Source organism: Aedes aegypti, chromosome 3 (genome assembly GCF_002204515.2).
Source record: "Aedes aegypti strain LVP_AGWG chromosome 3, AaegL5.0 Primary Assembly, whole genome shotgun sequence".
Classification (NCBI taxonomy): domain Eukaryota; kingdom Metazoa; phylum Arthropoda; class Insecta; order Diptera; family Culicidae; genus Aedes; species Aedes aegypti.
Window position 1 is genome coordinate 22320988 of NC_035109.1, and position 15563 is coordinate 22336550.

General features: G+C 44.2%; 1 protein-coding gene across 2 annotated transcripts in view; it reads left to right on the forward strand.

Moving 5' to 3' along the window:
• The first annotated feature begins 3432 nt into the window (after positions 1-3432).
• Positions 3433-15563, forward strand: part of LOC5572235 (gonadotropin-releasing hormone II receptor) — a 275945-nt gene continuing 263814 nt past the window's right edge. For both annotated transcript variants that reach the window (XM_001653870.3, XM_021850350.1), the window contains exon 1: positions 3433-4228. In XM_001653870.3, coding sequence (XP_001653920.3) covers positions 3928-4228 — 301 coding nt within the window. In that variant the 5' untranslated portion in view covers positions 3433-3927. The remainder of the gene's footprint in view (positions 4229-15563) is intronic.

Consider the following 15563-nt stretch of genomic DNA (forward strand, 5'->3'; position numbering starts at 1 on the left):
TTTTTATATTAGGGGTATTCACTTAAAGTTGCGTAATGTGGTATTCTGCGTAAACAAGTCAAGAAATATTTCAAATGAAATAATTCTTCTCGATGGCAAATGACAAATTCATAAGTGATCTAGTCACCCATCGGAATCTATCAAAATTTCTCGTGACATTTGTTATAGTTTGAGCTCAGACTTTTCTTCTGTTGGTTTTTATTCGGAATAATGATCGTTTTTTGGACGGTTTTCGAAACCGAATTCCCGACCACCGTTCAATGCCAACTATCTGGAGAAGGTTGGACAGTGTTCTGTTGAAAAAAAATAAGTGTGATATGTGATATATGATTGGATGTGCCAGTTCAAAGAGAGTCACCCTCTTGAGGTACTCGAAATTCCTGTCAATTCATCGATGGTCGTTTATAGTGTAGATTCGAAGTATTATTCTTATTACTGGACAATAAGAGCGCTATTTAAAGATCACATGATTTGGTTTTTGATTTCCAGCACTATAGAAACTCCCACCCATCACGGTCTCATTCAATAGCAATCATTATCCCCTTTTCAGAGAAAAAAACATGATGACGGTACCGAAGATGACAAATGTGTGCTTGGATTGAAAATTGGTCGAACTTTGACAGTTAGAAATGTTTCTTTCACTGTTTACGCAATGTCATGAAACATTTAAAATAATCAAAATACACAGCGAATTACGCTGTTAAGTGAATACCCCTATTGTGATGCAGCTCCATCGGACATGAAATAAATTTTGTTCATATTTAAGTGCTTTTCTTGGCGTATAAAATTAATCATTTTTGAGATAAATAAGTTAACGGATATAGAATCATGCCGCAAATCTTCGGAAATTACTACAAAGCTTAAATAATTGAGCATGCCATTTTCCTTAAAATAAATCGCAAATGGATGAATAGTTGCTTGCTGCGTATTCCAGTGATGACTTCGAACTTCATCCTGAAGTACAAAAGTGTAATTTTGAAAACACATTTACACAACCTTTGTTGATGGTGTTCATTTTATACTTATTGTTCTAAGCTATCTTTTACTTTTCACTTGATTATCACTTGCTTGTGTCTTTGCTGCATCAGCTCTTTTTCATACCAACATGGGTAGTTGAATCAACTATTAGGTACGTTTCTGTTCGACCACAAAAATATACCAACGTGCTGTACTTTAAGAAAACATCAGGTATATTTGTGTGAGACAACTGGGCACGTTACTCCTCTATTCATAAAGCTTTCATTATCTTAAATCGATATAAATGCATTTCACGTATTGATTGCTTTATATTCGTTATTTTGTTATTTTTTAACTTTTAACATTTTGTTCCATATTTTCTTGATAATTACATATCAAAATATCACAATGTTGAATGTTGAAGTTGTGTTTCGTTAAAAACATAAATAAATCATTTTTACTGGGCACATTTTTTATTTCGCCTCATACCATGAAAAATTACCAAATCAATATTGTTTCAAACATTTTAGTCAAAAATTATCTGCTCTTTCAGACAATGAACAAATATCTAGGCTTATGAGCCTCGAAAAACATTCGAAAATGACCGAAAATTGAAAATTATATCATAATTTTGTATTAAAATATAATTATTTATATTTAAAACGGTAAAAGTTAGCCTGATTTTCCCGTGTATTTTTTTGTTGTAAATTTTGCGTACTTTCATAAAATCAAGTTGAAAAACATTTAAAAAGTTTATTATGACCATTTTCAAAAATTCACCTTCTTTTAAAAAATCATAACTTTTTTGTCCATGATTTCTCCATCTTGACCCACTGTGCAAAAGACTTCATTTTTTGTCTACTTTAACATATAAAAAATCAAAAATACGATTTTTGAGAAAATTGATTTTTCGAAATATAAAAAATTACAACTTTTTTTTTACAGTGTATATTTTTTTCCAGATAGTACCAACAATAACCTTAAACTTTGCGGAAGACACCAAATTGATCGGACAATCCGTTTCTGAGTTATAATTTATTGAAAATTATTAAGGATTTTTTTTCTTAGGCCCTTCTCAAAAGTAAGGCTAGAGTCAAAATGGCGAACCGATGATGCAATAAGGCATTTTTGGGCATAAAAAAAGCAAAATTTCTTCGAAATCAAAAAATATCAAAATAAAATTTGGAAAAAAGTCGTCATTTTCTGTGGAACCGCTCAGTGTTCGGATTGCAGATGATGTGTCAACTTCATTTCTGACGTTAGATGGATTAAAGCAAGGAGATGCCCTTTCGAATTTGTTGTTCAACATTGCACTCGAGGGTGCTATTAGGAGATCTTCACACGGTCACATATGCTCCTTGGCCTTTATTGGAATTGACCAAAGGTCGTGAAGGAGGACCTTCGTGCCTCTGAAGAGGGAGACAGCGAGGATAGGCTTGCTCATTAATTCTACCAAAACGAAGTACATTGTTGCAGGGAGAGATAGAGGTAGGCCTAGTGGTGTTGCTTCTGAAATAGTGTTTGATGGGGGTGATTGAAAGGGTGCTGCAAGCCTTTTAAAGGATAAACCACAGACAAACGAACGTAACACTTAGAACAAAATTCATCGCCCGAGTTTACACCACCATTACCATTACTGTTTTGTGCAACAAGAACTGCTGATGGCGGTAGTGTAAAACGTCAAACATGAAGAAAAGCGATACGGGCGCCTCTGGGTTTGAGGTTTGAATCATATTTTTCACTGTTACGTCTGTTTGTCTGTGGTTAAACTATGCCAATCCTACCAATCTCAGCAACGACCTATGGCCCTATTGAAAGACGCTGATCCCTAGTTATTGCCACCCGTCCGTTGACCACAATTTGCACTTGCACTTCATTTGCATCACATTCGATGAACCTCTCATCGCGGTCGCTGTCACCGCCTTCACAGTAAGGACCGCAAAGCATTGCATTTACAATAGTGCCATTTTCAGAATCTAGACTTAAGATGGTACTAATTTGCTGTTCGTTGCGGTTGTCGTCAGAAAAAGGCCACCGCCAACAGAATGCAGCATTTTCCAGCAGGCGAACTGTTGAAAGTACGGGAAATCCCCGGCCATCAAATGTCAATGGCAACAGGTGAACCAGTCAGTCAGTCAGCCAGTGCAGGGCTGTAGATATTGTTTTAAACACTTCAACCCGCCCTTTGGATAGACTACGGGACGATGGGAAGCAGACCTAGACCCTAGACGCGCTCAAGTGGGGTGTGGCGTCGCGTCGTTGGTAGGCGGTGGTGATTACTAGGCGAAGAAGGCAATCCATTCATGGTTTTTCGGCGAGCGCATTGCGCATGATCGACCAACGGACGGACGATTGAGGATGAATCCTTCCTATTCATCGCATTTTCACCACAGACGGGTTCGGGTCGCCCATCGTTCACCAGGGACAGGAACTTGAACTTGGTCTGCGGATGCCGGTCCTCAGTCTAACGGCGAATCTGCACGCGGCAGCATTATCTCGCGAACGGGTCCAAAGTTTCCGAGCTCGAGAGGAGGGCGGTTTATTTTTTGAGTGGGGGTGTGGAGTCCTTAAAGCTGACATGTGATTTAGTAGTTCAGAGGGGAATTTATTATCGAAGAGCAGTTGTAGTGCAGAGAAGGGCTGGTAGTGAGTTGAAGCTTGACAGAGTTCTGCTTCAAGATTTCGATGAGTGTCAAGTGAAGTGCTATGCCTGCAGAGCAAAAAGGAGTTCGTTGAGTGCTTCTGCGGAAGGTGTTTTTTTCGGTGTCGCAATGGCGTGTTTTCCGAAGAAGAGTGCTTAAGCCGTTGAGTCATTTCGGGGTAGAGGTGAGCCAGCACAGAAGTGTTGATTAATCCCTCATGTGACCGGAGGGAGGTTTGTGCAATCAATCAGTGTGGATGCTTTTGGTTGTTTAACGAAAAGGATTAAATAAAAAAAGAACAGCCTCCAAAGGTGGGCTGTTACGTCGGATGTATCTTTCGGCAGGATTGCGAAAAATTATGGATAATCCTCCCGTGACGTCGAAGTACCAGCACCGGAGTCAGGACGAGATGCTGTTGGCGAATTTGAACCACCAGCAAACGACAAATGGCAGTCCCTCGACGACGATGATGTTGGGTGGAGATTCGGCCGCTGTGGCATTTGCAAGTTCGTCGTCTAGCGGAGCAGGGGATGCGTACTTCCGAGGATTGGCCGCACTGACGGGCAATGCCAGTGGGATCAGCTCAATGGACATGTCCAACAGCACCGAGACCGGCATTGTGGCACCAGGTGGGTAATAATGGGGAAGCTTTGCGACAATGAAGAGTCGTTTTGATGAACACGCTTTTACTTCTTCGTATTGTGGTTCTAGGGGCCCACATCTATTCGGCACGATCTGTATTTTACAAAATGTGCGTTACATATTAGTTTACAACTAATCAGTTCATATTATTAGAACATCTTTACAAATGAATCGATCACTGTGAATTTGTAAAGATCCTGATAGTAACACGCATAGCTTTGCATTCGATAGTCTATTTTTAATAAATTGTTGAAATAATCTTTATCGTAAGCATTTGAAAAATCGATTCATGAAGTTTTTTTTGAAAAATTAGTTAGGTAGATCAAAGAAGACTTAAATAACTTTTCGTGTTATTGTTTTTGCTGTAATCCTTTTCCAATCTAATTTGGTGCAAATCTTCCACGACTAGCTTCAAAATATAGACGATATCTACACGCTCAAAAAGAGTTCTGGAAAACGTGAACTGTCAAAAATACCCCGTGAACTACTATCATCGTTCTCGGAACTTGGCAACGCGTTAACATAAACATGATCTAGTTCACGGTGTATTTTTGCTTGTTGACGAGTTCACGTCTGCTGTTCACGGATACAAAAGTGGATTTTTTACTGTGTAGAGTGTTTAATTTCCTGTGATATTTTTTCACTGTTGCCATGTTGTACTTGTGAACATAATGTAGAGAAAAATACAAAATAAATTTTATAATTCTGCATTGATGCGTAGCGCCATTTTCAAAAAATTGGATAGCACGCAATGACCTCAAAAAGTTTGGGAACCTTTAGGCAATATCGTGATTAGGGTGACAAATTCGGTCCGGTAGGGATTTTTCTTGGGTTCTCTACATCGAGTTTCAGAACCATAGTGAAAGTTGGGTTTCAAAGCTACCTTGATGGCCCCTTGAACCGAAGTTGTACAGATTGTTCTGCAGGGAGCTTGAAAGTGACAACGGATTCTGGTTTTAGTAATGTAATATCCGTTAGAAAAAGTTTTCACAAATTTCGATAATGGAATATATTTTCAGTGATTGTAATTTTCCGATTTAAACAAAAGTACTGTGCAAACATAGTGATTCAACATTGAAAATTCGAAATGTGAAGATGTGATTCAACAGTTATTATTCAAAGCGTTCTTCCAGGGATTTTCTTTGAATTGTAAAAATTGTAAAAAATTATTGAGTGATTCACGAGTCTTCAAAGTATCAGCAATCAGTTCCTAATTTTGGTATTCTTCAGTGCCAAGTAACAATTTCAAATTTATCCAAGCCCTTATTTATTTAATTAGTGTAAACGATACTGCGCATAAAACATATTTGTTGACAAAAATCACCTCGAAACGTATATAAAGCCTTAGTATGCACGTTCTTGGAATTTCATGCGAGGTTCGACGATAATCCCAAATGCTTCCTTCGAGGAATCTTTCCAGACCCCCTCCCCCTCGTGGTGTTTTGCCCACACAAAATTTTAAAATTTGTACGCACCGTGGTCATTAACCAGATCCCCCCATATATGATCACGTGGTTCATGGATGACCCTTAAACACTCACGAAACGCAATGTCAGACACAACTTTTTTTTGATTCTTTCTATCATTTTGATGCTTTTGACTGGTATGTTTCGCACTGGGGGATTTCTTCGGCAAACCCTTGAGAAAGTTGGCATGGACTATTGAAACTTTATTACTTCTAAGACTGCATTGCTGATAAATCCCTCAGTGCGTTCTTACTATCGTAAAAAAACCTTCTTTATCGATCGATTTCGAACGAGATTAAGCCCATCTACGCAGCCCTGTCGTCCTGCTTAGTCGGGCTTAGTCGACGACTAAGAAGCTTTTCTTAGATTTTTTTTTTAAATTTTCACTAGAACGCATGAAAAAATGTAGATAATATTAACTTTGCAAGGTCAAAAACAATCTAACGTCTCATAAGACATCAATTAAAATTTCGTATAAAACTTTGCGAGATCAGGAGTATTCTACCGCCTTGTAGAAAACCAATCGATATCGATATGAGCTGTATCAACGCCCAGGACTAATTTGATCTTATCCTGTTTAGATCAGATGAATCTTGACGACCTGTAGAACATCAATTTGAAATTACAGGCTTCACAACGCCCTGGAGTAATTTGACCTTTTTCCACGTAGTTCAGGTACACATTAACGCCCTGTTTGATATTAATTGGTAATGTTAAGCTATATCAACGCCCTGGAGTAATTAGCACCTTATGTAGACCAAGTGCGTTCTTAAGCCGCCCTGTAAAACTCAATTTCATATTTCAAGCTTTACCAACGCCCTGGAGTGATTTGACCTAGTTCCATGTAAATAAATCAGGTACAACTTAACGCCCTGTGAGACATCAGAAGAGATTGGCATGGTGTATAAACGCCCTAGAATAATTTGACCTTGTCTTACGCAGATCAGATGCATGTTAATGCCCTGAATCGACTAAAAATTCCAAGATGTATCGACTCCGTATAGTAATTTTAACTTGTCTCATAAAGTTCAGCTGCAGTAGGACATCATTTCAGAATTTCAAGCCGTATAAACAGCCCGAATCAACTTGACCTCATCCTATGTAAATCAATGTATGTAACATGCATCTTAACGCCCTGTATGGCATTAATAGAAACTCTAAGCTCTATCAACGCCCTGGAGTAATTTAACCTAATTCTATGACAATCAGGTGCATGTTAACGCCCTATAGGAAAACCATTGAAAATTCCAAGCTGTATCAATGCCGTGGAGTAATTTTACGTTTTCCCATGTCCATATATCTGTATGTTAACGCCCGGTAGGACATCAATTGAAAATTCAAGCTTTTTACAGTCCTGGAGTAAACGCCCTAGACTAATTTGACAGTATCATACGTACATCAGGTGCACCTTAATGCCCCGTATCGATTAAAAATTCCAAGCTGTATTGACGCCTTGGAGCAATTTGACCTTGTCTCATATAGATCAGCTGCATCTTAACGCCCTGTTTGACATCAATCAAATATTTCAAGCAATATCAACGCCTGGAGTAATTTGACCTTTCTTTAAGTTGATCAGATGCATCTCAATGCCCTGTACTATTTAAAATTATAAACTGTATCAGCGCCCTGCGACTAAATTGACCTTATCCTATGTCGATCTGTAGAATCATTGATAATTTCATGCTGTATCAACACCCTGGAGTAATTGCACCTCATCCTACGTAGACCAAGCGCATTTTAGCGCCCTGTATGACATGCATAAAAATACAATACCTTGGAGTAATATGACATAATCCTATGTCGATCAGGTGCATCTTAATGCCCTGTAGGACATACATCTCAACGCCTTGTAGAACATCAATTCAAATTTCCAAAATTTAGCAACGCTCTGGAGTAATAAGGCCTTATTTCACGTAGTTCAGAAACATCTTAACGCTTTGTATGACATCAATCGATCAAATTGTCTCAACTCCCTGGAGTAATTTTACTTTTTTCCACATTGATCTTTGCGATCTCTGGAGCGTATCAACGCTCTGTTGGAAATCAATCGAAACTTGCTAGCTGTATCAATGCCCTGCAGTAATTTGAATTTATCCTATGTTACTCAGGTATATCTTAACGCCCTGTATGACATTAATAGCAATTATCAAGACGTATCAATATCCTGGAATAATTTGACCTGATACTATGTAGATCAAGTGCATCTTGATGCTCTGTATGACATCAAACGAAATTGTCAAGATGTACATTGAGCATTGGCCCTGGAGTAATTTGACCTTTTCTACGTAGGGCAGGTGTATCTTAGCCCCCTGAAGGGTATCAATTGGTAATTCAATGCTTTAACAATGCCTTGAATTAATTTGACCTTATCCTATGTCGATCAGGTGAAACTTAACGCCCTGTAGGGTACGAATCGAAAATTCCAAGCTGTCAATGCCGTGTAGTTCCGGCGTCCAGAATAGAACTACGGACAACCCGTTCCGGTGGTAAGAGTCCACCAAACGGGGTAACCCCAATTCAAGGTGTGATGCGAAAAACCGTGCTGAGGAATGAATGGTCGAAGGGGTGAAAAAGATGTTCGGCCATTAACGGAGCCTGTGGGGCACCTGGGCACCCCTCACAGTATTTTGTCCCTTACCGCGTTAATGCAGGGCTCTGGCGTGGTGGACCTCTTTTCCCGTGCTACTCGTGGGATTCAAAAATGAGTACAATATCAAATCAAAACAATAGTAGTAGTGCAGGTAGTAGCAGTAGTAGGGAAGCGAACCCCTTCGCAAGAAGTGGGCTAGCTAGATCTCCGTTGAGGAGAGTAGAAGCAGGAGGAGGCAGCAGTGCACGTAGTGCCAGTGCTGGAACCCATATTTCATCCCCGGCTAACGCATCGGGTGAAGTTATGGATGGAGCGTGGTTGATGAGGGCCATCAATAAAAGTAGAGATGGGCTCTCTGCGATGGAAGTGGCTGCACAGCAGCTCGACTCCATAATTGACTTTGCGTCCTCGAAGTCTAACATCAGCAAGGACCTCAAGCAGGCCTTGCTTAGACTTCGTAAGTCAATGTTGGCGGCCAAGCAGAACCATGCTGAACCCATGGTGACTGTGGCTGCGGCAGAACCCGTGGAACTGAAGGTGCCGAAGTCTACCCAGACGGAACCCTTCGTTTTCGCGGGCAGCCCCAAAAGCGTGGAAGCGAATGCTTACAGCAAGCAACCGCAGAAGCGCGCGAGGCAGCCGTCAGGGGAGGAGCTACCCGGCGGCGCTCGTAAGGCCAGGCGGATACTGACCCCGAAAACCGGCAGAAGTGCCGGAAAATCGGACCCCAGCCAGGCGTCCCGGAAAGCCGAGAAGGGTGGGCCCGAAAAGGCTGGCCCCTCACGGAGTGATGGGAACAGGGGGTTGCGACCTTTGAGAGGTCCTCCATCACCACAGGTCAGGGCGGAGCAGGGGGGGGACGCCCCCTGGACAACCGTAGTGAGGAAGAAGAAGAAGAAGAAACAGGAGAAACAGGAGCGCAGGGATACCAGACCTAAGAAAGGTAGGAGGGTAGGTGCCAAGCGCGAAAAGGGTGATGCGATCATCATCAAGACGGAAGAGTCCAAGTACTCGGAAGTCCTGAAGGCGATGCGCAGTGACGCGAAGCTTGCGGATCTAGGAGCCGACGTACGCAGTGTCAGACGCACTCGTACAGGTGAAATGATCCTCGAGCTTAAGCGAGACAAGGAGCGCAAGGGCGCCGCCTACAAAAGTTTGGCGGAAGAGGTCCTTGGCGCTGGTGTTGAAGTGAGGGCTCTGACGCAGTCAGTGACTCTGAAGGTGATGAACCTTGACGAGATCACTAACGCAGAAGAGCTCGTCACGGCACTGCGGCAACAGTGCGAAGTGCAGGTGCCCACCACCGCCGTTCAGCTACGGAAAGGTCCGGCAGGTACTCAGGTGGCCTTAGTACACCTACCTGTGGCAGACGCAAATAAGTCCGCTAAGGTAGGCAAGATCAAGGTTGGTTGGTCAGTATGTTCACTGAACATACATGAGCAACCAGTGATCTGCTTTAGGTGCAGGGAACCTGGACACAAGTCCTGGGGCTGTAAAGGCCCTGATAGGACTAAGTTGTGCAGGCGTTGTGGTGAGGAAGGTCATAAGGCACTAGGCTGCAAGAACCCTCCCAAGTGCTTGATTTGTTCCGGCAAGTCCGTGAACAACAATCACCCAACGGGAGGCTCAAGGTGCCCGACCTTCAAACGAGCCATCAACGAAAAATCACAGTGCAGGTAACGCAGCTGAACCTGAACCACTGTGACGCAGCTCAGCAACTGCTGTACCAGTCAGTTGCTGAGTGGGGGACGGACATCGCCATCATATCGGACCCATACCGAGTACCCGCCGGCAACGGCAACTGGGTCGTGGATGGATCCGGAAAAATGGCGGCGATATGGACAACGGGTAAATACCCTGTCCAGCAGTTGGTGTCTACTACCTACGAGGGCTTCGTGATCGCCAAAGTAAACGGGGTCCTCTTCTGTAGCTGCTATGCGCCTCCGAGTTGGTCGACCGAGCGGTTCACGCAGATGCTGGACTGTATGACGACCGCGCTGACAGGGCGAAGGCCAGTTGTAATAGCGGGTGACTTCAATGCCTGGGCCGTGGAATGGGGAAGCCGTAACACGAACCAGCGAGGTCAAATCCTGCTAGAGGCACTGGCCGTGCTAGATGTCGATCTGGCTAATGTTGGTGCCAAAAGTACCTTCAGCCGTAACGGAGCGGAGTCGATTATCGACGTTACTTTTTGTAGTCCTGGCCTAACGAGTAGCTCGAACTGGAGGGTAGACGATGGCTACACTCACAGCGACCACCTGGCGGTTCGCTACAGTATCGACTACAACAACAGCAGGCAGCGGGTTGAGGAAGCGGCTAGGTCAAGGCCAAGCCCTCGTAGGTGGAAGACATCGTACTTCAATGATGAAGTACTTAGGGAGGCGCTCCGCCGTGAGCGTAACCTACTCGGCCTAAGCGGGGACGAACTGGTAGCGGTGCTTACGCGTGCATGCGATGCGACCATGCCTAGAAAAGTCCACCCTAGGAATGGGAGACCACCGACATACTGGTGGACTCAAGCTATTGCGAACCTGCGCCGTGCCTGCCTACGGGCCAGGAGACGGATGCAGCGAGCACGTACCGAGCAGGAGCGTGAAGAACGACGGGCGGTGTTCACCGCTGCCAAAGTCGCGCTGAAGTCTGAGATAAGGGCAAGCAAAAAGGCCTGCTTCGAGGGACTCTGTCAGAGTGCCAACGCGAACCCGTGGGGTGATGCCTACAGGATCGTAATGGCGAAGACAAGAGGTGCAATTGCTCCTACGGAGCAGTCTCCACAGATGCTGGAGGGGATCATCGAGGGGCTCTTCCCGCGCCACAACCCTAGCCCATGGCCTCCTTTTGTAGGACAGCCGGGGATTGGGGCTGGTGATGAGGATAGAGTAACTGATGAGGAACTTGTAGGGATTGCAAAATCCCTAAGCATGGGGAAGGCACCAGGTCCGGACGGAGTTCCAAACCTGGCCCTCAAAGTCGCAATCTTGGAGGCTCCCGGTATGTTCAGATCTGCTATGCAGATATGCCTGGACGAGGGAGTATTTCCAGATGCGTGGAAGAGGCAGAGCCTGGTACTATTGCCAAAGGCGGGGAAACCACCCGGTGACCCGTCGGCGTATAGACCTATTTGCTTGATTGACACGGTGGGGAAAGTGCTCGAGAAGATCATCCTCAACAGACTGTCGAGGTACACCGAGGGTGTAAATGGTCTCTCAGGCAACCAGTTCGGCTTCCGGAAAGGGAGGTCCACTGTAGACGCTATTCTGGCGGTTAAGAAAACCGCTGAGATAGCACTCCAGCGTAAGAGGAGGGGTATTCGCTACTGCGCAGTAGTGACTCTGGATGTAAGGAATGCATTTAATAGTGCCAGTTGGGCGGCTATTGCTGATGCGCTCCTGCGTCTGGGGATACCCGAGTACCTGTACAAGATTCTCGGAAGTTACTTCCAGAATCGGGTATTAGTCTATGACACAGAGGTGGGTCGGAAGTGCTTTCACATAACCTCAGGAGTCCCGCAAGGTTCCATCCTGGGTCCGGTGTTATGGAATGTCATGTACGACGAGGTGTTGAGATTAAAATTCCCGGCGGGTGTGGTCATCGTTGGCTTTGCCGACGATATTACGCTGGAGGTCTACGGTGAATCGATCGAAGAAGTGGAATTGACTGCAGCCCACTCGATCGCAATTGTGGAGGAGTGGATGAGCTCCAGGAAACTGGAATTGGCTCACCACAAAACGGAGGCTGTTGTTGTCAACAACCGAAAGTCGGCGCAGCAAGCGGTGATCAGTGTAGGCGACTGCACAATCACTTCGAAGCGCTCCGTCAAACACTTGGGGGTGATGATCGACGACAAGCTTACCTTCGGTAGCCATGTCGATTATGCCTGCAAGAGAGCCTCCACAGCTATTGTGGCACTGTCCCGGATGATGTCCAATAGCTCTGCGGTGTACGCCAGCAAGCGTAAGCTTCTGGCCAGTGTCGCCTCGTCCATACTGAGGTATGGTGGCCCGGCTTGGGGCACGGCTTTGAGTACCGATAGCTACCGTAGCAAGCTAGAGAGTACTTATAGGCTAATGTGCCTGAGGGTTGCGAGCGCGTACCGTACCGTGTCACACGATGCACTTTGTGTCATCACCGGTATGATGCCTATTGGTATCCTTATCATGGAAGACATAGAGTGCTTCGAAATGCGCGGCACAAGAGGCATACGCAGGACTGCCAGACTGGCCTCCATGGTCAAATGGCAGCGTGCGTGGGACAGTTCCACCAAGGGAGTGTGGACTCACAGGTTGATTCCGAGGTTAGATATCTGGGTCAATAGGCGCCATGGGGAACTAACATTCCACCTAACACAGGTCCTTTCGGGTCATGGATGCTTTAGACAATATCTACACCGTTTCGGTCATGCGGGTTCTCCCGAATGTCCAGTTTGTGCAGGTTTAGAGGAAACGGCGGAACACGTTTTGTTCGTGTGCCCGCGTTTCCGCACAATGCGTGACCGCATGTTTGCCACATGCGGTCGGGACACGACTCCGGACAATTTGGTCCAGAGGATGTGTGCAGACGAGTTTGGCTGGAATGCCGTTTCATCGGCTATCACCCACATCGTCTCGGAACTCCAAAGGAGGTGGCGTGTGGACTCGAGGAGTGACTAGTGCAGACGCTAATCAACAGGTGGTCCAAGGGTTCGCAGTCGGCTACGTAGGTCATACCGGTGCCCTACGGTCGAAATCGACCCTTACAGCGATTAAGTGGCCGCGGGGAGAACATCCTGGTAGCGCTGCTGTCGTGGCGCCGGCCTACTGGGTGGGTACGAGCCTCTGGTTGTTCGGGGCAGGTGGAGGCCCCTTCGTCAGCAATCCCAGCTCGTGCTAGCTGATAGGGCCTGAGCCTTCAGTAGGTCAAATTGCGAAGCCCGCAGTATCAGTTCTTGATACCTGCGGTGCAGCTGGGCGCGGGCTTAGTGGTCGACCCTGCCCGCCTTCAGCGGACAACGGGAGGTGAGGACCACCCGGGAAGCTGGCAATGCGCCAGCATGCTACCTTGGTGGACCCCCATAAGCGTGTCATCGATGTTCGTTGCTGCATGGCTACGCAGCTAACCTGGAGGATGCGATGTGCAATAGCCCCTCTCCGAAGCAATGCCTTCTTGGTGGTCCCGGAGAGACGAAGGGTTTGGCGGCAATGGAAATGGTTTAGTGGGTCGGGGGTGTAGTCCTGTTTACTGCTTGTACGTAGTAAATGGTCCCCAACCCCACACTCCCGGACCTCGGTCCGGAGTCTGTTGAGCAGATTATCCCCCCATTGCTTAGAAGGAAAAAAAAAAAAAAGCTGTCAATGCCCATGGAGTAATTTGACATCATTACACATTGATCAGGTGCATCTTAACGCCCTTTATGACATCACTCATAAGTTTCAAGGCATATTACCGCCCTGAAATAATTGATCTTGTCTCATGTGAATCATCTTTACGCCTCGAAGGACATCAATTGCGCATTCTGAGCTATATCAACGCCCTGTAGTAATTAGATCTTACCCTATGTAGATTAGGGACATCTCAACGCCCTGTAGGACATTAATTGAAAATTCCAAGCTTTATCAACACTCTGCTATAATTGAACTTTGCAAAGTTTCGGGCAATTGGACCGATAAAAACCCCCATGCCAAAGTGAATCATGGAAGTGCCCAAGTAGCTCTGCAACATATACTCTGTTTTTAGGACATCGGCACGTTAATGCTTCCAGTAAATGATTTGTCCTCTGAAGGAAGCAACGCACTTGATAACGGACTAGCATGTAACGCCCAGTCGGAATACATTCTTGATGAAAAGTTTTCCGGACTGAATGCAGGAATCGAATACACACTTCTTGACGCGATGCGGCTAAATGCTTGGTAACACTAACCATATGGCCACGAAGCCCACAATTGTTTCATAATATCAGCTAAAGCTTCATGGCAATAGAATAATCAGGTTTCACAGGGCACATCAATTTCAACCATTTTTTGACAAGCTTCGTATTTTGACCTTAAATAGTTTGTTGACATTTTGTACCTAAGCTCACAGTGCAATCAATAAACTTGGGATATTATACTATTTCTTATATCCTAAATCTAAATAACTATGTCAAAGAATTCCGTATTCCATCGGAAAAATAGTGTTTTTTTTTATTAAAACCACTTTTGAAAATTTACTTGGTAGTTTTCTTATGTATCGGTAATTTTGAAACAAATATTCACTTTTGCTGGTACAAAAACTTAATGCTTGAAACATGAGAGGAATTGTGTTTAACAAGCGAAATATTACGCAACTAGGGTTGTCATGTCTATTACGGTTTAAAACAGCCGACGGTGTTTTTTGTAATAAAAAAACTGAAGTTCTTAAACACAAAAGTCAATTTAGCCAAATTGAGATGTAAAACTGTGAAAAATCTGGTGGGCTTCGATCTCATAGTTGGTAGTTAGATAACGCCAGTCTAGTGTATTGGGAGTCGTTGGATTCCCAGACAACCAAAATGTACGTATAACAAAATCGCCTGGAGGCTTCGCATGTGCAAAATTTCACTTTTAAGATGTCGCGAAAAGGCCTTCTACGTACAAAAGTGGGGGCGATATACGTGCATATGTATATTATGTGATGTATAATAGCATACAATGCGAGTGTATAAATTTTATACCGAACTAGCCTGTGATCTTTTGCGAATTAGCTTATGATAACAAATGTTGATTTGACAGCTGCTACGGATTGATTCGACTTGTATGAGTGTACGGGACGAAACAAAATGTACAAATAAACTCAGAAAAAAGCGTTTTATGCAATGAAACTCATCAATCTGACGATTTTATCCACCGTCTTTTGCGGGTTTGTTGTAATTTGTATGAATGAACGAGTTATTAGATGAACTTTTATGCGGCTTCTGATTGTCTGGGTTGAAGCCCACCAGAACGATTCCATTATTTTTCAAAGTTGTGCATCTTAATTTATCCAAATTGACTTTTCTCGTAGACATCAATCAGTTTTTTCAAGTGAAATATATTTTACTCTCTATTATTATTAACTTTTTACTATAAAATACATATTATTACTTGTTCTTAATTTTTTCACGCATGCATGTTCACGTAAATAACATGGCACAGCTAAAACGTCAACGAGTGAACTCGTTCATTGGCCCATTGTGACCACGGCTACTACGATTCAATGCAAAAAAATAGCATTTTCAGTGTGACAAAGGTGTAGTTGAATTTGATGTTTAGTTATAAAAAAAAATGCACAACA